The sequence below is a fragment of the Accipiter gentilis genome, chromosome 5 (genome assembly GCF_929443795.1).
Source record: "Accipiter gentilis chromosome 5, bAccGen1.1, whole genome shotgun sequence".
In the NCBI taxonomy this organism is placed as follows: domain Eukaryota; kingdom Metazoa; phylum Chordata; class Aves; order Accipitriformes; family Accipitridae; genus Astur; species Astur gentilis.
Window position 1 is genome coordinate 30,105,001 of NC_064884.1, and position 23,625 is coordinate 30,128,625.

General features: G+C 40.5%; 1 protein-coding gene across 5 annotated transcripts in view; it reads right to left on the reverse strand.

Moving 5' to 3' along the window:
- Window positions 1-15,723: 15,723 nt before the first annotated feature.
- Window positions 15,724-23,625, reverse strand: part of ARID1B (AT-rich interaction domain 1B) — a 337,362-nt gene continuing 329,460 nt past the window's right edge. For all 5 annotated transcript variants that reach the window (XM_049801069.1, XM_049801067.1, XM_049801065.1 and 2 more), the window contains 3 exons: window positions 22,502-23,291; window positions 21,507-21,637; window positions 15,724-19,238 (listed from right to left, as the gene is read on the reverse strand). In XM_049801069.1, the coding sequence (XP_049657026.1) occupies window positions 17,526-19,238; window positions 21,507-21,637; window positions 22,502-23,291 (2,634 nt within the window). In that variant the 3' untranslated portion in view covers window positions 15,724-17,525. The remainder of the gene's footprint in view (window positions 19,239-21,506; window positions 21,638-22,501; window positions 23,292-23,625) is intronic.

Here is a 23,625-nt window from a genome sequence, read left to right on the forward strand (position 1 = left end):
CAAATGTGTGTAAAGCTAACCAGCAAATTCCAGTTTCCTATTGAGTACTGTCTGTGCATTTGATGATATCTAAAGGTCTAAAGGATGTTTTCAGATTATTCCTTCACATGAGAAAGAAGGACTATCTTCTCCCTCTAGCCTTTTACAAGGCTTCTCTATTTACAGTCTCTAAGCTCATCCTCTTGTTTTCTTATTACTCTTCCATTCCTGTGACTCTCATTTCTCCTCAAATTAATGTCAATGCAAAACCTTCTTTCTCTTCTAACACTCTGTCTCAGCGGAGCATTTGTGATACCACATATTATGGATGCTCTGTGAAATCAGTTTCAGAGTAATGATATGCTATGTATGCTTAGAAATGCACTTATGTTTCCAAATGTCTCCTTGCATATTATTAAGGTTAGTGAACCAAAAAGATGAGTTGTTCTGTCACCATAAGGAGATCAAAGACGAGACACATGACCATAGATTTCGACCAGTCTTAGTTAGTGTGGGAAAAAGTCATGGAAGCGTTGTCATCTATTATTTATAACTACCCAATATGTGCATGGCATTTTACTATCCAGTAACAAGACATGGATCCTTGTGCCTTGATCCTGTAGGACCTGGAATATGAGAGAAATTAATGCTGCACTGAAGTAATTGCAGTACTGCAAACCTCTAATACTGACACCGTTTCTAAGAAGCAAAGCAAGATTTATTTTCATGCTGTGCACTCTATAACACATTGCAATAAGTAATCTCAGGAATAAGCTCTACTCTTTGGTACCACACCTGAATATCTGTATTCAGATTCTCAGAATATTGTCCTAAATTAGGTCAAAACACAGTACAAGAATAACAGGGCATTATGACAGGGCAAAGTAACGGTGGAAGGAAAAAAAAAAAAATCAATAAATACAAAGAAAGACTGAAAATTGCTTTGAGGTGAGAAGAGTTATTCCCACAGAAAGACTATTTGCATTGATTTAATTTCTGACATGCTTTGTTTTCAAGACTTGTAATGAACTGTACTATTACTGTTCATTCTGAAGCATTGTCAGAAAGCCTGAGCAAAGTCATGAATAAGCAAGATTGGGAAAGAAAAATGTTACTGTCTCCATGCCATCTGTGAAGGGCAGGAATCACCTACAGGCATTAAAACATGAGCTGGATAAACAGGGTAGGCAGGAGGCTGGAGTAGAACCGAGTTCAGAGAGCAGCAACTGAGGTGAGAGTGGGGGACTAAGCAGGAAAATCATTGACACAGAGCTTTAATAATCATTGACCTTGCACTAAACAGCATGGGAAAAAGGCATTGCTCCAGAGATTTAACACAGGGCAAACCCAACAGGACCAACATTAAACAGATGCACATGCACATGGTATTTTCCTAACCATTTCTCCCTAGCCAGATTAGCCATGTCCCTTCTCCAGCACTGTAAGTCTACTCTCCCCTTCCACAAGAGAGCAGTTGTCTCTTCTCCCTCCCCCCTGCCCCAAAACTCAGTGGCTTCTCTGAAACCTGCAGGGTAACATTTATATCCAAACCAACATTTTCTTTAATATGAGAGTGCTACTTACCAATGAAAATCTGTAATTTTGGGGAAGGCATTAAAAAAAAAAATAATTTAAACCCTAAAATCACAACACTATATTTAAACTGAGAAAATCCATGGAATAGCTGGCTTTCATTTGGTGCTTATGTGAATGCACAAATGAAATCAAGACTTTTCCCTGTACCGTTTGTTTCATCGCAAAGCAGCCATTGGGAAACTTAGCAAAGATTTCAGTGAATTTGCATTAAGACCAATGCTAGTTATGCTATCATTTTGCATAGCACAAGGCACTTTCAGAATTTGTTTATTTTCAGAGCAAAGTATTCCTTGCTCATGGACACTTTCAAAATGAAGCCCATATTATTACAAAAAGGGAGTCCCAGGGATTGACCTCCCTCTGTCACTCACTTTCACATGTTCTGCCTCCTTCCTCGCATCTCTCAAGACATGTGTGAAGGCAGTGTGTTTTGTAAGGGTGATGCATCTGGTGCCTCCAGTCAAAGAACAGGGAAGGAAGTGGTGTACTGCTGGTGGAGAGCATGAGCTTGCACAGTATTACATTCTCTCTTGTCTTCTGTTACCCCATGCATTAGGTAAGTCTGCTCGGTGGATCAAAGGATCGATATTCAGAGAAAGTACGAGTGCTGTACGGTGCTCCATAAAAGCATATGATGTGGTGGTATACCGAAGACATGTGTTTTAGGAGTGGGAATGTCCTCTCAGATCAAAATACTGGTGCACACTCACTGCTCCTTCCACTTCCCACCTCGGCTGACTCAGTGCCCCTTTCATGATTCATTTTTCTGCTTCCAGAGGTGATGCAGAAACTTCTCCCACTCAGGCCTCCTTCCTTTCTAAGCTACCTGGACCCCTGTGTCCCCTTCAGAAAAATCCTGCCCACCGTCCTGATGAAATATGGCTGCAGGGTGTTTATATAGAGTGTACATGCACACAATCTGTGGGAAGGCATGAGGTAACCTACTGTTACACTGCACTCTCAACAGGTATAACTTTGGCAGGTCTCTATTCCTGTGGCAACCACTAGCAAATGCTTAAAAGAATTGTTAGGACAGTATTTAATACAGTGTTGCCTTCACATTGAATGCATTCACTGGAAATAAAAAGTGAGCAAATCACTACTTCTTTGCAAAAAGAGCGCATGGCCCCGAGTTTTGACAATTTCTGCCTCAGGGAAGCAGGCGGTGTGAATGGTATTTAAATGTTACCTGGGAAGGGAGGGGAAGGTCAGTAGAACAAGCAGGTGGGAGCGAATTTCTCTGTCATGGCACACCATGGTCACCAAGGCTGGCAGCATATGTCAGCTACCTAACCTGGAAGGATCGCTGCCGTTCTGCTGCTGCTGCAGCAGTTTGTGTGAGCGTTTAGGTCATCTGATTCGGGCAAAATCAGCCAAGCTAGTGTAACCCATTGAAACATGCAGTGTGAGTTTTCCTGGCTTCTTTTTTTTGAAGCAGCTGAGGCAGAGCTCACACAAACAGTTCCCCAGCAGAGCTGCAGGGAAGGGGCAGCAACAGGCAGTTGGTAGGTAGCGGTGGCTTAAATCAGAGCTGTATGCAACATGAACATCTGTGGTTTGGTCATTTGTCAGTACAGTCGGTGTTTGTCAGCATGGTCAATGAGGTCATTTGTCAAAGCAAAACTCTGCTGAGTTCCCAGATGCCTCGTTCTTTCATGTGAACTTCCCTAACGTAAGTGCGGGAATAAAAATAATGTTCTTGTCATTACAAGAATAAATTCATTAAAGGTTAGAGCAAAATCCAAAACAATTACAAGGAAGCATTTACCTCTCCACAGACAGTATTTCTCTGTTATTTTTGCCAGCAATTTGGAAAACTAATTAAAATAATGGATTATTGTACTCAATGTTTTAAACCAATCAGTAATGCTAACATGCTATGCATTTGCTCTTTGCTATAAACACTATTTTTAAAAGCCTTCCTAAATTGACACTTTTAAATAAAAATTATTTTCTTGCTCTTTTTTAATTATTTCTAATCCAGCAAAAAGTAAAGCTCAGCTTGCTGATATTTGCATGAATGCAAGAGAGCACAGGTTATTGGGCCTGGGTAGCTGAGGAGGTTTAATAGCCCAAAGTATATTTTTCCACTACTTTGATCAAATTAGGCTTAGATAGCAGTGACTAGAAAGCGTTAGCACTACAGAGTGACTCGACTTCTTTTCTGCAGGAGAAATGTCAGACTCTGATCCTATGATATTGATGTACAAATGCAGGTTCATCGACCGATGGAGAATCCCATTAACTTAAATGGGGCTTTACGCAGGCATCTGCCCTACTCGCAAGAATCGAGAACTTTATGATTGGAACCTAGTTCCTGAACAACAGGAGTTCGCATCTCATAACCTCCTTCCTCCTCCATGCCCCAGTCCCCCGTTGTCACACTGCCAACGGTTTCAGGAAATTTAGGAAAAACAAAGATGCAAGAATTCACTTTTAATCCATAGACTGACTCTTCAGTACTGTGACTGAAGTATCCTTATTGGTAAACACAGAAATGTTTATGATGAGACTCTGTTCTGCAGATAAATACTGGGACTAGATCCCCAGGAAGGCAAGATTTTCATAAAGCTTTTTAGATACCAAATAGGTAATGTTTTAAAGCGGTTGACCTTCCAAAAGTGTCAAGCACCTTTAGGATGTCTCCAGGTGAGCTTTCTAAAGCAGAAGCCCACTAACTTAACAGTCAGGCTTGAATATCTTGCCTCAGGGTGTTTTTCACAAACAATACATGCACGTACACTCTGCTCAAAACATGTTTCTTCCACTTGCCTGAGAACTAAATCCCAAATAAGGAAAAGAGATCCTCAGCTGAGCTATAAATTATGAACAGTTCTTCAGTGAATTGAACTTTGAAGCTTAAATAACAGAGCAGCGAAAGTCTGGGAAACTGAAAGAGGTACAGTTTTAATTTAGTGCTACCCCAAAAACTCAGTTAAAACATTTAAGCATCTTGCTTTACTTTAACTAGAATTTTCAATGGACCAAAAGTGCCTCTGGGGAATCAGCAAAGCGTTCTACAAGATCTGAAGAAGATTTAGGGGGAGGAGGCCATGGGGGGGAACTATCCACACTTCAAAGAGTTTGTTTCAGTATCACTATTTCAGAAGAAGATTTGCAAAATGTTTATTATTTATACATTTAGTTATTTAAACAAATGTAATGTATTACTCAGATGAGAACAAAAAGTGTTCGAAAACTTAATTTTTATGGTGTAAAGAAAGCCAGTTGGACTGAAGTTTCCTTTGACGTTCCTTTCTCTTTTATAAACAGATTTTTTTTCAAACCAAAGACAAAAATAACACCAAGTTCTCACCCCTTTGTTGAGGTTCAAAAGATTTTTTCCCCGTCACTGTTTTAGTATTATTTTGTATGGCAAGTATCTTATCAAATGAAGGCTGTGTTCGTTCAAATTTCAATGAAAAATAAAATAGAAGTAAGAAGCCAGAAGCAAGCAATCCACACTGAGCGCTACTTTCTACACTTTTGATATAGCTACTCTAAAAAGACTGCAAAAAGAACGGAAACAGCAATTGAAAAAAATGCAAAAAACCCATACTGATGTAACTTTGCTGTTTCATCATGTCACATCATTTAAAACTAGCTTCAGAAAATAGGAAAATACTTTCTGAAGCCAGGGTATCCAGAGGTGTTCAGTGGCCATGGCTGTTACCTGTGGGCAGAAAGATGGCACAAAAATGCTAGTACGATTTTTTTTTGGTTAAGTTTCTGTGTGATACAAAAATTCAGGAAGTCCTTTAAGCATATCATCATATGCTTTAAAAATATGTTTACATTCCGCTTACAGTTATATGTCTTCAGCACTGGGTCTTAAGTCTGCAACAACCTATCACAATGTTACTTTTTTGATCTTCATCATTTCCAGGCCCCATTCTGTACCTCCAGATAATTTCTCTTTCTTTGAAAAACATAGATTTACTATGGGAGAAGTTTCATTCAAATTAAAGAGTCTAACCTCTCAGAACCCCTGATCTGCCAGGTGAGACAGATTTAATAAAAAGCGTTAGTAAGTGTCTCTCCTGTGTCCCCTGGGCCTTTGTGGGACAGTCCTTTCAGAGGAAGAGCATGTACGCCTTTGCTTCAGTCCACCAGTTTTCCACGGTCTCCTATGCAGCCAGAGGTTCTGCCCGGCCCCCCTCCATCCTTTGGGAGCATTTCTTTCTGTTAGCGGACCCCTGGCTGCACCCAGTCTCACTGCTGCACTGGGTCCTCCCTGCTGGCCAGGAGAGCATCCCCCCCTGCTGCCGAGCCCACCCAGGGGCTGTGCTAATTTGACCTGATGTGCTTCACCTGCTGCAGGTGCCCAGGCGGTGGGGAGCAGCCGGCCATCTGCCCCAGGTTACAGCCTCAGAGCTGCATGTGAGCAAACTGTCTTGCAGAAGCTTCCAGACCACTGTGGGAGACGGGTGCGTGGAAGTTTTTACGCAACCTTTGACGGTGAAGGTGAGTTCCTACAGCCTACCTAAAAGGCAGAGGCAAATCAGAAGCTTTGTAATGGCGCGTTGTGTATTTTAGCGCAACTTCGGTAGAATCAGAGGCTATTGATTGATCTTACGGCCATATGAATGTTGTCAGCTAGACTAAAATATATGGTAGGCTAGAACTGAGTTAATGTGCCAATACAACAAAAAGCCTTTGCCAGCAGGGAACTGTAAAGCTCTGAATTCCCTAAGGCTGTAGCTAGGTGAAGAAAAGGTATGGCTGGTTGCCTACTGCTATGCTAACATGACTTGTACAATTCATACAGCTGATGAGGAAGAACTCCTAGACAAATGGAGATGCCTTGGCAATAGTGTGCTTAGTTTTATGGAGATTATTGTAATGTTCGTTTGCCTTTTCTTTCATTGAAGTAGCATCTATCGTTGTTTAGGTAGTACCGATGGCAGGGGTTTTGGTAAGCTTCTTGAGCATGCTGTCCTTTTATCTCCTTCTGTTATTCCTGCCCCTGCTGAGAGCTAGTCAATGTGCTTTTTTTCTGGATGAAGGTTTGTGTTTTCTCAATTGGGGACTGAACCTTCACTGCAATTAAGAAGTTTTGCAAAAGGTTACTGCTTTCAAATGTATTTTTATTAGGGGAAAAATTCAGAACCAACCAGTTGAATTTACTGTTTTGTTTTGTTTAATACCTTTGAAATCTTTAGTTTTGATAAAATGACGAAGGTTATTTTGATTACTTTCCTATCTTTTTCTATTGTACTATCAGTTAGCACTGTGTTATAGACAAGTTACCTATTACTATTCAGCACTGAAGCAAGTTTTACTTATCAGTGTTTCAAAACTACAAATTACCTTGCAGCCTGTGTCTTAACAAAACAACCTCCTACCTTTATACAAAGCTTTCTTCAAAATTTAAAAATACTCTTTGGAATATGGTAAATAAAGTTAGAATCATAGAAATCTCACTTCAAGTTATGAAAATCTCAGTTACTGAAATTTCTGTACTGAAAGGTCAGTTATTCCTGCTTACTATTGCTGTGCATGCTTTATTGATTCAGCCTTCTCTTACTTCATGATGAATTCATGAAATACAGAAGTTCTTTTAATGTGAAGGATGTGTTATCCAATTCAAAGTCCAAAGAACCCACAAGTGATGCCACTTGCAAGGATGGTTTAAGTTAACGCATTTAACTTAACAATGGAAGTAGCATTGTAAGAGCAAACACAGCTGTAGTTATTAGCAGCTGCCAAGCCACAGACCAGCTTGTGCTCCATAGTCTTTTAAACTCTCATCAACCTTCCTTCAGGTTTGAGAAAAGAAGAGTTGGGGAGAGGCTCAGAGTGCTGCAAACCTTTTAATGCCTTGCAAAGAGCATTATAAGGCAGGCCAGTCGATACAGAGCCTTGTGGCTGGAAGGGAGCATCCAAGCAGAACTTCGATGTGAGATGTGAAGACTGATCCATAGCAACTTCTGATCTCTCAAATTAAGTTGTTGCAGAAGAAGTTCAGATGGCAAGCAGTCAGTTTGCTTTTTCATCTAGTCTTAGATCTAAGAGTCTTACAGACACTGCTGTTATTTTAGACAGTTTTTATCTATTTACTTAGAAAATGTCTATAATTTTCTTAGAAATTTTCTACCACCTGTGGTATGTTGCTGCGACTATGGTTTTTTCATTCTAGTAAAAAAATAAAAATCAAGGTGTGCTTGATATCTTAGTCTGTGGCTGCCAGATGCCTTGAACCACAGAAATCTCAAAATACTGCAACACTTTCTTGCTATACAGCTAAAGGGGGCATGGGTCATTATTTATTTGATTATTTTCAAAACAGCACTGAAATTGCAAAAAGATTGTTCAAAAAAACGTGAAGATACAGTAATGTCATGCATTTTTAACTTTGACTTATCTACAGCTGATAACGCTGATACTACTGCTCGTAAACACTGCTGCCTACCAACTCATTAGAAAATGAAAATTTATTAGATGATTGTTCTGCTTGCACTCTTCATAATTCACTATAGCAAAATCATTGTTTGGTCTTGAGTGTTGCATAATAAATGCTATCAGTTACTTTATCAGCCAAAGAATTTTGGAATGGAAGATATTTTCTCAACTTTTGATCCCATGAAGATGAAAGGGTGTGTCTATAATATATCACCATGCCACTGAAAGGGTCTTAAACCATTACGTATTACCAGATCCTTATAAACATGAGGTGAGGATTGCAATTTTTAATAGTTTAAGGATGATAAAGTGGTTCTTTCAGCGAATGACTACTACTCATATTTCTTTCAATATCAGCTATAAGAATTTTTTAAAATTAAGACAAGCTGATCTGGTATGTGTTTAAGTTTGATATAGTATGTTAATTGCTGGGTTATCAAAGACTGATGACAAAAGCTTGGGTCATAAATAGAGCTCTCATATAAACACATCCTAGTGAAAGGGAAAAAAAAATCACTTCAAAGATATACGTAGGCTTTTACACCCGCCTCTCCGTTTTGAGTGCACCAAACAAAAATTACCTTAACTTGATTCCGTTCTCAGTGGGGAAAAAATAAGACTGACTTTTCAGGAGAACACTGATACTATCCGGCTGATGACACTTGATTAATAAGGTGGATAAGGGTTGCGTGATACTTGCGGACTGGGAAGCTGGGCCGTGGGTGCTGGCAGAACCTGGCGCTCCCCACCGGTGCAGAGGAGACGTGATGGCCGCTCCCGCCTCGCCCTTGGCAGCGCAGGAAGTGCTTTCCCTGTGTAAATAGGCTTGGACAGATCGCAGAAACCTGCTGAATATTGATCCTGCTAGGGCTTCGAATTAAAGTTAATTTAAATAGTACGTGTAAAGAGCTCTATGAATTGATTTTAAGCGACAAAGAACTATTGAAAAAGCATTAAACCTAAGTGCCATTTTAAACAAGAGATTTAAGCTTATGAGAATTGAACTATGTGTTTGAGTGCAACTGAAATGTGGGCGTTGGGGAGAACGCCCCGTGTGCTGCAGGAAGCGGGGGCTCCCAAGGCAGGGACCTCGAAGCGAAATGCTGTCCTGGGTGCGGAAGGGCCGCCTGCGGGATGGCGGCTCGCCTACGCCAGCTCCCCTGCCCCCAACCGGCCCGAGGCCGCTGCTGACGGCTGAGAAGGTTCTGGAAGGCGGGCTCCGACTGCCGCGGGGTGGGGCGGCCTGAGGCAGCCCCTCGGAAAGGGCGGGAAGCGGCAGGTCAGTCAGAGCGGCGGGGCGGCCTCCTTGCAGGGCTGTGGCCCTCGCAGCGGGGCGGGTTCCGTGTGGAGGGAGGGAAACTTCAGGGACTTGAAGAGTCTGGCGTGGCGGGGAAGGAGGCAGACTGGCGCTCCGGGGACTCGACCTGGAGGAGCTATGGGCGTCTCTTTCCACGTACCCTTGTCATCTCCCACCGCGTTGGCTACTAAGGAATTAAAAATCGAAAGCTGGGAACGACTCTCCCCCCAGACCCCACCGCCACTTTCAGCCCCGAGGCAAAAAGAGTGCCGCTGATGGAGAGGAAATGTCAAATTCGTACAAGTTAGGGGATTATGGCCTTCCTTCCGTGCCTGCTCAGTGGTGGCACTGCTGTCCGAAACCCCGTGTGTGTGTGGCCTTTGGGTGCTGCAACACCTTTGTGACGGATCGATTGCCTGCTGGCTGCCCTCCCTGCCCAAGACAGAAGGGAAATGAGAAGCCTTTCTTCTGTTCTTGTAGTAAAAGGTATAGTTTCACAAATAGCAGGTCCAGACATTAAAAACCTAGCAAAGCAGTGCAGGTTAAACTGCCTATTAGAGGATTTTAATAGGACTTGTGCAATCTCCTTAGATAATGATTTATCAGTATATTTTTGTAGCACCCTTTCAGCATGAGTTTTTCACCCTAGCGCCACGTCCTCTGCCTGTACCGGGGCAAGAAGCTACGCTGCGCCTTGTGCTGTCAGGTTGAAGGTCCAATGCGTGTTGGCGCTCTCTTACACTAGGTTTTGGGATGCCCTGGGACGTAGATCAAATCAACTGGCTCCTGGAGAGTTTGCAGCTAGCAACAGATCATTGTCGGTAGTGTAATGGGTGAATAACTCTGTGAGTGTACAGTCATAGCAGCTGTCAACATGTTCTGGGTGGAAAAACAAGCAAACTAAACATCCGAATGCATTAAGTGCTTAACCTGCTTTGCCTAGACTAGGTTAGAAAGACTACCGCTAGCAGTAGTGCTGTTGTGTTCGCAGGGAGGTAATAACTTCTGGGAGGAATAGTAACCTCCTCAGGTAAGGCCGCAGCCAGAAGAACGTACCTAGCTGCAGTTGAAGATAAAATAAACTAATGAAATCAGCTTAATAGTCTCCTGTTAAAAATATGGATATGACCTGTACATACATGTTATATAACAATATATGTTCTTCCTTATGCCATACATAAGGAACAAAATATATCTCAGCTGATGGTCCACTACTCGGTGTTTTGGTTCTGTGAGTTGCCTTTCCTAGACAAGATACGTATGTTGTGGAAGGCTGGCATATGCTAGGCTGATAAATATGCATGAGCCACTTGAGCTACAGAATGAGCTGTGGCTGAGCTGATGTTATAGAGGCCATAATGTCATTTTCACAGGGTACACTGGTCACGCATCTAAGTGCTTTTAAACAGGCAGTTTTATTGATATCTAAAGAAAACTCTCTTTACTCAAAAGACCCTATATAATAGAAAAGCTGAGGAGGTTATAGCTGCTGACTGGAAAGGTTGGTTATTTATGCTTACCATAAGTAACATGCCTAACTTTTGAAGAGGTGTGGAAATGCCAAATGTGTAACTCGAAGCCTTTTTCTCTTCTGTGCCTCTCCTTCGCAAATCTCGGCCACCTCCACACTGTTAAGGCCAGGAGCCCATTGTAGTCACTTTTCCCTGCGGGATAAGAACCTTCAGGAGATGCTGCTGTCTTAAGAACTGGGAATAAAATCCAGCACAATGAAGAAATCCTTCTGTATACTAAAAGGTATCAATGATAGACAAACCCCCAGCTATTGAGTTATTTAAAAAATCAGGACTCTGTATTTGGTACTAATGCATAGGGGAAAGGAAGGAAGGAACATGAGAGGCCTAGGAAGTAAATATTAGGAAAGAAAAAAAAGAACAAAAGAGAACAACAACTTCTCCTGCACTATGTTATGAGATATGCCAGTGAAACATGCATGACTCTATAAAATGGATGGAAATACAGGGAAATACACTTTTTTAGGTGGGTAGAGGATATTGATAACCAATAACTTGTTGTTACAAGTCTGTCTTCCCTAACTGCATATAAAATGTATAGTGCTAATTTTGCGGATGAAGCCTTGTGCTTAAATCTCAATATTTCTCTGTTGCTGTGTTTCATTCAGAGCTTCATCTTTCATATTAAAAAAGAAAAAAAAGAATCTTCTTTAAGGGGTCCATTGTAAGCTTTAGTGGTGGCAACACAACCAGTGGAACATTGTTTCTTTTCAAATTCTCTTAGAGAAAAAGAGATTTAATAGTTGACTTTGCAGTTTTTTTGTTATAATTTGACAGTAAAACATGTACAAGATTTAGTTATTTTTCTTTGTTCTTCTCAGTTGCAGATGTATGTGTGGAACTGATAAACAAATTGCTACACGTAAAGTAGAATTGCATCATGGAGTACTGTAAGCTTTTTCTAGCATGGGTCTAACAGTTTTTCATGTTAGATAATCATGTATCTTTCTCCTGGCATGGTAATATATAAACCTGCCTTTTAAAAATACTCCATAGTGGAGCAAAAGTCGGCATGTTTGTCCTTCAGGAGTCTCTTTGCAGACCTGGATAAACATTGCAGAGATGCCTGAGTCATTAGGGATTTGCTCTGCTAGCTAGGCAATTCCACCCCATCACCCTTTCAATGTAAATAACTATCCTTAATTAATGGAAATGCAGTATATACTAAGTAATGACAGACCAAGTAAATTAACAAATGCAGGGTAACATGTAGCCCTGTTGAAGGCATTGGATGAGGATCTTGCTCCTTCACCTCATTAGTTTTGGCCAGTTAAAAACAATGTGAAGTATAACCTACAGTTTTTTACACTGTACAACAGCATTGAAATGAAATACATTTTAGACTTTTGTTAGAGTAAGTAACTGGAAGCACAAATCAAGCCATTTAGGCATGTAAACAGCTGGATTTGGTATGCAGTCCAGAGCAGGTGTCTCCTGTACCCACAGCTACTGACAGTCACAGAAAGGAAGGCCAGACTTTGAAAACCCATTTCTGACAGTGCACAAATAAACAACTGGGGGTGAAATTAACAATGAAGACAATATTAATCCTTCCCCATTCCTGCTGTCTTGGGATTTGAAAGGTAAATGTAATTAAGTAAAAATTGAATTTAACAGTCTGCATGTGGAGGCTCAACTTTTCTTTTGCCTTCTCTTCCCTTTCTCCCTCTACCTTTTAAAATGTCTTTTTAGTTCCTTTTTCTTCATACTAACCACCAATGAAATGCCAAATTCCCCTAGCTTGGTTTAATTATTCATTTCTTTGGAATGACCCAAATGTAAAAATAGAGCAATGCAGCAGGGACATAGGACACTTTTCTTTCAGGTCTTTGTGTTTGGCCTTCCTTTCTCCAGATGGCCATGTCTTTTCTCCCTTTCCTCCCTCAGTACTTTTCTCTATCCTTACTTCAGACTCAATAATCCTTAAAAAAAAAAAAAAAAAAAAAAAAAAAATCTTTGTGAGGATGGAGGGAAAGGAATTGGGCACGGGAAGTGTAAGATTTCAAAATGAGAAACCAGAGGGGGAAGCCCCCAGAAATTTCAGTAATTCTCCTAAGGAAAATTAAATTTGCAGCTGGTATGGGGCCATGTTCTAGATCTTCATAATTCCACTCTGCTACAAGAGTGGTACCTGTGTTTTCAGTTTACTGTTACTTTTGTTTCCATTTTTTCCTGTCTGTCTCCACCTGCAAGTACTTGTTCATGACTCAGAAAATAAGCTTTTTCAGCAGGGACTGCTTTGTGGTTTTGTGTGCGAGTGTGGTTTCCACACATTTGATATTACCAGGTCAATGATGATAAAAATAGAAGTCATCGTCCCACTCTGGAGAACTCTCATCTCAAAATTTGAGACTGTGCTGCTATTTAAAACAGAAAAGACTGACTTCTGTGATAGCAATAGTGTTATTACAGTGTTTGGGCAATAGGTATGTATTATTTCTTTAGGTACACCAGTACTACTACTTGTGGAGCAAGGAATCTACACACAGCTTCTTGAAAGGGTGAACTAGCTGCGTGCCACCGAGTTGTTTCAAGTCAGCTTGAGCATCTGCGCTATGGGTGCTTACAACTCTTCCTCTTGCACAGGGAGAAACAGAGCAGATGATAGTGATTTTTTTTTCTTTTCTACTAAATAACATTGAACAGCAGCTTCAGAATGAGAGTGAAGCACTATGATATGGGTTAAAACACTGGCTGAAATGAACCTAGCCCCTGCAGTGGCTGGATCTTTTTTCAATGGAAGTGTTTTTGTCATAAATGACAGTTACACTTCATTCTTTATACTAAGATGTGTTTTCATATTATTTGTAAAATTAGAGGTGTACCCTGCATTGCACTGTAAATGTGTTGTATAGGAATCATTAATGTGGAAGACAAGCACGTGCTTTTGCTACAATATTTTTCTCTAAGTAAATCTTTCTTCTGGATGTATCCAGGCCAAAAAGATAATGGTCTCACAGTAGTGATGTATGGCAGAGAGTTCACCGATTGTGGTGTAAAGCAGCGAAAGGAGATGCAAGAAATAGTAGTTGAAAAGGCAGTGTTTCTGAGCAGGATGTTTTCATGTGTGTGGTGGTGTTCTTTTGGTTTGTGGTTTTTTTTTCTTTTTTTTTAAAGGATAGTGTAGGAGATTTTGTTAACAAGAACCAAAACCATTTCTTCCTGCCAAAGGGGACAGGCATCTTTTAATTCCTGAAGTGATTCTAAAGGTTGGTAAGATTCAGGGACTCCATACAACCCATTGTTGCTCTTTCAATCTATTAGCAGTTAGCTGCTTGGGCCTACCAAAGAAACAGGTAGGTTATTGATATATGTATCAGTTGAATACTTGTGTTTGATTATTGCCTGCAATACCGATTGGCTGCTTTCCCCTAAATAACTCATTGCACTTTTAGAATTTCAAATATTGCACCTCCTTGTTGGTACCAGTCTGAGCTTCACGAAAGAGTATCTGTGGTCACATCAGCACAAAAACGTGGAAATTTTTTTTTAAACTGAAAACCAAAATACCTCTTTCTTGTAGGAACAATACCAACAGCAACTCAAACTTGTTCAAGGTTAAGTCAGAACATGCTAAGTTCACAAGTCTTATGAGCAGGTCTTCTCCAAAGGCTTAAGAGAACACTGTGGGAGAGGTGAAATGATACGTAGACAACAGAGGGATTTGGAGTTCTTATGCTTCACCTTTCTTCTGATAAATGTGCTGTAGTACTAACCAGCGATTTAGATCATTTACTCCTACTGTAACAGCATAAAATCATGTTCAGGCAGAATCTGTATTATTAACCTTTCCCTTCCACTCTTCTAGTTCCCCAGCTAGTTCTTGGCCCAGCTGGAAAAGCGGCAGCAATGTTACATACATATGGACATTATGTGGCTGTCTGTCTAGCTGGGTGTTTCTGCCCCCCCCCCCCCCCCCATGTTGTTTAACCAGGCTCGGAGCAGTCCTGAATAACATTAAAGTGCTGCCTCTGACAGCTCAGAGTGTTTTGCCACAGGTGTAGTTTCCCCCAGAGGACTCTGGGTCTGAACGGTGAAGAGAAAAGAGAACAGACATCCTTCCTTGTCCTTGACAAGAAAGGGGTGAGTGTTGCTCAGCAGAGGGTTTATTTAACAGCTTGCCTGTATCCATGGGATAGTATCAAGCAGTAAAATGTTAGTAAGAAATAACTTTAGCAGGGGATACTATTTCCACACTGCCCAGTATTAAGCTGTAAAAAAAAAAATCTCTGAAATATGCCTCCTTCTGTGATGAAGTTACAGGTGGGTTATAATTCACCATGTATTTCTGAATGCAGTGATATGCAAGAGAAAGACAGACCACTGCAGCAGGGGATGTGGGAGTGGAGAGATTACAAAATAAGAAAAGCTAGGAGAAATTACTTTTCATGACACTAGGGAGTCACGTTTCAAACTTGGCTTATAATTCTATGTACTTTACCTGTCTCTGAAATTTTCTTACATGTATTAATGGTGTAGCAATCTATATGAACAAGATGGGCAGTATGCCAAAGGGGGTTGTAATTTTCAAGTACCTCTGTATTGTTACTGGAGAGGGGAGGAGGATATCCACTAACAGTGTAATTATGTGGCAATTCCAGGGAAATTGATTATTATTAGCTTTTTATGATCACACTAACAAAGTCAATGATCCAAGATGAAATAGCAAAAATTAGTGCTTGAACAATATTCAGCAACAAGATATCACCAGGTGAGAGTGCATGTATCTGAAACCAGATAATTCCTGAAACTGAAATGGCCATCTCCCACCAATTATAACGATGGATGTGCTCTATTAAAGCCTGATCCACTTTAATGGGGGACTCCCAGGATGAGAGGCCATGTAAGTATGCAATGACACATACAGTATCGAGAAGTGGGTGGGTGTTTATTCTAAATACCCACATCACTGGGGTATTTGCACCTTTAACCAACAGAGAGAATTACAGGTAGTCAATACAGATCAATTTCTTCAAGTTGGTTATTGCTTTAACAAAAACTTTTGTCACTTCTAACATCCATCTTCAGTCCCCCAAACACAGTATGGAGACTGGATACCTGCATAGTCAGAACTATCATTTGCCAGCCATGTCTTCCCCTTTGAGGCTCCGTGGTTTTATAAATAATAATGAAAAACACTTCTCTGATGTGAGGAACGCTTTTCTAAAAGGAGAGCAAGTTGCTGCAATACAATAGCGTAATATTTTTGAAGGTCATAATAATAAAGTAGGGGAAAGAGAATAATCATTATTGCTCTTTCTTGCAATTAGTTTGCTTTCCGATATCCCACACTGCAACTAGAACATTATTCAAGAACACCCATCACAGTGCTTAACAAGATTTAATGTACATTTATTCTTAACATGTGGAACATATAAAGATTTTATACTGAATAAATGAAATTCATTAAGCCAGAGGAAAAGGAGGAATTTACATCAAGTTTTTTTCTTTTTTAACTACATTATCTTGAAATACAAATGCAGATTCTTGTCACTGAAAAATCTTTGAAGTTGTGTTTCTTCCTTTTTTTTTTTTTTCCTGTATATATTTTTTTGTCTGTAGACTGGTAACCATTTTCTTAAATCAATCCATACGTAACCATTTCCACACCTTGATTTATAAAGCAAATTGTGATCGGCTGCTCTCCCGAAATAGAGCATGACTTTATACATACAGAAACTTGTACATTACCCTCAGTTGTTGGTTTTCTGTGTTGGGTTTTCTCTTTTTTCTTTTTTTTTTATTATTTTTTGGAGATATGGCCCAAATGAAAGAAAAAATAATTCTACTATCACTTTGTAGATACCACATCATGAAAAAGAAACTAAAAACTTTGTACTAAAAAAAAAAAAAAAATGAGGGTATGTTTAATGTACAACTTCTATATACATCACGGCCCTTAGGCAATAAAAAAATATTTTAAAAAATGATTAAAGGAATTGTGAAGAACTGTCACTGTGGAAGGTCAAAAAAAAACAGATGTAGACAAGACAGTTCTGGTGAGGAAGCAATTGATGTTTATTATCAGGTTTTGTTTAAAAATCTTTTAACTTGACTTTTTTGTTTTGTCTTGCTCCTAGCCTAATGTAACCATTTCTCCTGAGGAGAAACCAGTATCGTTTTGTATTTTGACTACTGACTGACACCCTCCTTGATCCCCTACACCTACATCACTAGAATCTTCTATTGCACAGAGCTTTGGGTGATGGTATACAAGTTTTTTTTATTATTTTTTCCTTATTTGAAAAAATAAAACACACAGGAACTTGGTATGTTGGTTATTTTTCACCTTTTTGTTTCAAAGTGGTGAGATTTTTTTTCCGTCATACAATGGTTTGCCATAACATTTTTTTTAAAAAGTCACTAGTTCGCTTCCCAAAAAATATGCAATACAAACATGGAAAAGAACATTGAAAAGGATAATCTATGGAAAAAAAAAAGTGTGACCTTTGAATGTACTAGACAGCAACTTTGGTTAAAAAAAATAAAATAAAAAGATGTACTTATACACATAGACAGCAAATATTAATTTCATAACTGTTCAAATTAATAATTTCTTTAATTCCCAATTGGTAAATAGTGAATGGGGCAGAGGAGCAAAGATTCTTTTTTTTTTTTTTTTTTTCCTTCTTCCTACGTTGGATAAACAAGAACAGAAAACAGCCAGTTATATGTGACCCTCTAATCTCCACTCACACATGCTTGGCTTCTCACTTATGTCATAACTGCCCAATCTGAAAAAGTACATCGCAGATGACAGATGCAACCAGAGAGTTCAGGACAGCAGATATTGAGATATCCAGCAAACGACCCTCGTGCAAAAGGAACTCTGAGCGGTTCTCGTCCACTCTAGCCATGGCCAGCAAGGCCTTGGCTGCCCTGCACATCATGTCTACGCTAGGTGGCTCCAGAGGTGGAGGCTGCATGTGCATGAGGTTATGCTGGCTCTGCTGGTACTGGGCCATAGTGACCCCATCCTCCAGGAAGCTTATCAAGTTTCCGATGCTTCCCTTCTGCACAGCTATTGCCCTTGCTGCTAATGTGTCCCCCTGGGCAAGGTTCGATAAGAGCGCCATGGACATTTCTCGGCAGACCGGGTTTTTGCGGTCCCCAACGTACCTAACTAAAGTAGCGTAGAGTTTCTCCTGACGACTGAATGGGGGGGTGGCCAAGATAAGGTCCACATTATTGTCCTGGATACTGAGCTTACACAGGGTCTCCAGCACAAGTCTCTGAGGCGAAAGAACTGAATTGGGCCCCACGGTTGGAAAAGGATCCTGTGCCTCTGCAGACGGGCACACCATCCAGTGCAGCAAGCCATCCAAAATTGGCAAACAGATGCTTTCTGTGTAAGCAGACAAGTCTAGCTGCCCAGAAATGTTGGCTAATGTGACCAATGTATTATCCCTCAAGACCTCAAGGCAGTCCCACCACCACTCATCCTTGCTGCAGGCCACCCCTTTGTCCTCCTCTTCCTCTTTCTCGTAAGTCTGCGGTGCTCGCTTTCTTTCTGGATGCTCATGGTGAAGAAGGATCAACTTGCCCAGGATCAGCACCAAGCCTGGATGTTTGGACATTTCGGTGTCATTGCCAGGCACAAAAGACAAGCTACGGACGATATTTGACACACAGATGCAGCGTTTGGCCAAGGAGTCTTGCCAGTGAGTTATGGTGCATAGAGGAGTCTCATCTCGGCTCCTTGGCTCATCCTCTAGCAGTTTAATATTCCGGTGGCTTTTGGCTTGATGGATCCCAAAGGGAAATTTACTGCTCTCTGTTTGGGAACCAGAGTTTGAGTCTTCAGGCAATGCTCCTGGCCGAGCTGAGAGGACATCATCAATGGTTGCTGTTATACTTTTTTCTTGTTGTTCCTCAGATTCACCTTTTCCCTCAAGGTCCTTCTTTTTGCTTGGAGAGTTCAAGGGAGGAGGGGCTTTCCTGCGCGGAGGAATCTCCATCTTGCTTTCAAAGTGAGTCTGGATATGCTCAGTTGTGTCACCACCACCAAGCTGCCAGTGGAGAAGTCCACTATCAAATTCCTGAACACGTCCAAGTTTGTCAGATCGGTCAACAACAAATAGATTATTTTTCTTTACAATCTTTATTGGCAGCTTGTCAAATTTACTGGCTTGTTTTGGCCTCTCACTTGGATCAGCAATGGCACCAGGAGTGGAAAAAACAATGCTCTTTTCTTCTCCTTCTACCTTTTCATCCTCCCCCTCCTCCTCCTCTTCATCAAAATAGTCAATACATTCGTCGTTCTCCTCTTTTCCAGTATCCTCTGCCAAGGACTGGCTATCATCTTTCTTGGCTGCTTTGTGATCAAGTGCTTTGTGGCCTGGATCTCCCACTTCATATTCCATAAGGATTCCAAAAATGTCAATCAGGCATTTTCTAAAATATTCTACTAAAAGCTCAAGAAATCCAGACAACTGAGGGGAGAAGAAAGAACATAAAAATCAGATAAATATTTTTGTCTGCATGGAATTTTATTAGGAACACTGAAGTATACATCTGTGAATATTTCCCTTCTCCTGCTGTGGACTTGTGGCTAGACCCTGCATGGCACAAATTAATCAAGGGCAATTCTTCTAGCGTCTGTCCAAACCGGACGTAATGTCAAACTGTCACAGCTCCATTTGCTTAAACTGTAACAGCTATGAGAAGTACAGAACTTTATTCATATGTCTCCTTTAAGCTACAGTAGACATCTAGCCTAGCTGTTCTATCCCCTTGGAAGTGTCTAGTATCCTTCATTTTCTGTACAGAGTACTGAAGATTCTAATTCAGTTTTTCTGATTTGTACTTTTATTAGATGCCTAAACTTTACAATTCTTCTTCTCCTCCTTTGTGTCTCAGTCTCTAAACCCAACTGTCGTGTAGGAATCTGCAGTTCAGGGTCTAGGTACTATTGGAATAGTTGCATTTTTGCTTGGCAATATTTAAAAATTGTTATTGGAGCCTGGTGCTATAAGTCACCCTTCAGAAACAGTTTTCATTTAGGTTTAATCCTCTTAATTAACTTGTAATCGCTTTCCTATGGCAAGGCAGTAGTTGGACTTGCTATTAATTTGCCCTCAGTGGCTGTATTATTAAAAAGTCTTTGCTGTTATGATGTATTCAGCCTGATTGTCTCGCTTTTAATGTTGTTGTTTTTTTGTTTGTTTGTTTTTTTTTTTAATTGTGGGCCAATAGGTTTTCAGCAAAATGTATCCTTTTGTCCATTCTGTATTCTCTTATGATTGCCAAACCCTTGAAGAATTAAGAACAAACTGATGCTTATGAACTGCAGGAATTATAAAGTCATCATACGGAGTCCTGACTGCCATTGGAAATAGAGTCCAAGGCAAAAGTAACAAAAAAAATATTTTAAATACGCCTGGTATTCAGTGCAACTTGCACAGGGTGCATTAATGCAATTTCTAATAGAATTCGGAGGAGATTCACCTCACTTAACTTCAAACACCCACAACAGTTACACACCTAACCTAACTGTCTAGATTCCTTTTATAATCAATGGTCTTCTACAGGCCATTTCTAGGGTATGATTCATCATGACCTATTTTAGATCTCTACTTCAGGATGAGATGAATTATGCTATAGATATCACTAGTTCTAAAGTTAGGTGGGATGAAATGTACCATTTGTGTCTGTATTTTTAAAAAAAGGTCATTATATTTAAAAAATGATGAGTTACACTATTAGTAACCAAGGAATGAATGGAGCAGAGAAACTGAATATTTAATTTGTACAAATTTTAGATAATGTGCATTATCAGCATGCCATTTATTACTACCACCTAACAGGCCAATGATTAGAACAGGGCTGAAAACTGCTGGGAGGTAGTGAGGCAAAAGCACACACTGTTAAATCCCATGTTACTTGCATCCTATAGACATACAGTGCATTTTAGCCTTTAAATTGTCAACCTGGTATTTCTCTGCAAAATTAATTTATAGAATGGTCATAGAATCATAGGATGGTTTGGGTTGGAAGGGACCTTAAAGATCATCTAGTTCCAACCCCCCTGCCACGGGCAGGGACACCTTCCACTAGACCAGGTTGCTCAAAGCCCCATCCAGCCTGGCCTTGAACACTGCCAGGGATGGGGCATCCACAGCCTCCCTGGGCAACGTGTTCCAGTGCCTCACCACCCTCACAGTAAAGAACTTCTTCCTTATATTTAATGTAAAGCTACCCTCTAATTTATTTTATTTATTTAATTTTCTGGAAGAAGAAACCAAACAGAAAATAAGCAGTTAAAAAAAATTCCACAGCCTGGTATGGAACTACTGAATAAGACAAGCAGTCACCAGAATAGAGCCTCAAATCAATTTAGTATTGTTTAGCAAAGCCTTTTATGGAAACACGAGTTAAGCAAGACTACTAACATATTGCTGTTTTCTGGGATTGTCGTTGAACTATCACGAGTGTGAATTTACACATTAGTCTTCTGTCTTTGCTAGAATTCTTATATTCCTACATGCTCCTTTCTACAAGAGATACCCGTCTTTCAGGCTTGTTATTTTCCCTATTCGACCTAAAGCTATCTCTTGTTGCTCAATGTTACCAATCTTAAAAAAAGGGAAGCTTTGCAATATTAAAATTTATGTTAATTTTAAAGGACTTCATTTTTGTAGGTGTCTTATTTCAGTTTTCTTTCCTTGGAAAGTTGAAAAGTGTACTGCTTTCCCACCTACCTGAGAGAGGTTGAAAGTAGCAACAGTGCTGTCATCATACAGAAGAATATTAATAGTGTCTAGCGCCCAGGTACTTTCAGCCAAAAGACCAGATTTAAGAGACATCATCACTCTCCAGGCTTCAGGAGTTACTGGAGAAAGAAAGGAGGAGAAATAAAACAGTATTAGTGCATCCTTGGATACCATTAATGAGTTCTGAAAGATTAAACTCTGATATTCTGAGGATGCAGAATTGAAATGAAATAGTTACTGAAACACTGGTTAACACCCTGCTTTCGCCACTTAGTCCTGTTGAGTTTTTCTGTAACTGCTGCTCAGCCTTAATATTGGAGAATATCTTAACAGAGCCATTCTTCCTGATTTTGCTGAAGCCGAAATAATCGTACAAACTTAAAGAATTTGACTAAATGAAATCATCAGTAAATAAAGGTAGAATACTCTGTCAGGAGTGTGGGAACTTGAAGTATGAGAACTTGAATGTATGAAATGTTAACAGGAATTCAAGATAAGATGATACTTGGGAAAGCATAGCAGGGAGAAACAAACGTGACAAGTAATATGGAATGAATAAATGGGCCATTCAAGGGAGGCAGAGATTGTAACTACACAGCAGAACAGCATGAGTTTCCATGGAACAAGAACACAAAAAGCTTTGCTCAGCTAAATGTTGTATTGGTGATTTAACAGGCATTCTGAAGGACCTTTTAACACATATCATTTGGAAATCTGAGGCAAGCTTAATTTTTAATGCATTCCCGGAAACCTCAGGTCTCCATATAAAATATGGCTTTCATTTCATGTCAGATTGTCTGGGATGAGTTTTACCTATCATCCTCACTGATGCATATGTTATTACACTTTTATTGAAGACAATCACATTATAGTTACCAAAGTTAACGCTTTGTCAAAACAGTCTTAACATCTAAAAGAAAATCAAACTCAAAGTCCCTTTCTCCCAACCTATTTCACTACTTGGCTGTTGTTTTGATGCTTACCAATATCTTTTGAGGTAATCTTTCGTCTTGGTTTTAAGACTGGTTGGGATGCTTCTACAGAGCCTGGGGGGAAGGTAATTTCTCGCCTAATCGGTGGTGGTTGGGGTGGAGGTCCTGTGACCTGTGACACTGGAACTGTGGGTATAACCTTTTGCATCTTCATGGAGGGTAAGAAAGGAGACTTGCTTGGAGACATACGGTTTTCCAAAGAGCGCTGGAAGGATGCTGGACTTGGAGCTCTAGAGATGTGGTTTGGCATAGAGGGTGGCGTCTGGTAGGATGACTGAGGAGGTCTAGTGATAGGCTGCATGGAGGCTGAGGATGACATATAAGAAGGCTGACGTTGGTTGACATGAGAAGGCCACTGACTCTCATGGTTTATCCTCTGGTCAGGTACCATCATATCATCAGTGCGATTCATCCCTGGATACGGTGGGGCCTGTGCAGGGCCTCCTGGACCTTGCCTATTCTGGTAAGGATAAGGCATATCATTTCGTGTTGGCCACATGTTCTGCTGAGGACCTTCGTTGGAGGAGGATGACTGCATGGGGCCACCAATCATCTGGGGAGGTATTCCATGCTGCTGCATTTGTCCGGGGCCCTGCATCCTCTCCCTGTTATACGGATATGGATACTGTCCCTGCATGGGCCTTCTGTCAGGCCCCGTGTAAGCGTTGCTGTACTGGTTATATATCTCCTGTTGCTGGTTGCCATACTGCATGTTATACATATCCCCTTCATGGCGTTTCGCTGGAGGCCCATACATGCCATCCATGTGTCTCTTGTAGTTCTGAAAAAAAATTTTGGAAAAGAAGACGTGTCACTTTTACTCCATGCACAATACAAACATATTGGCTGAAAGCTCATTTAAGAAGCTGAAGGTGCTTAGTTCTAGAGGGACTGTGCTGATTCCAGAGTCAGGCATGCAGTGCTGTGGTTCGGCTTGATCCAGTGTTTTCTTTTCAAGCCTCTGTTTTGCTGCACTTATAACTTAATACTAAAAGGAAACTTACCCTTGGGCTAAATTTTCTCATGCTTGCTCTCATTTTCTCCCTTTCACTTTCCTTTCCTATCTGTCAGATTAAATTCCACTGGTCATTTCAGACATGCATGAAAAGGCAACG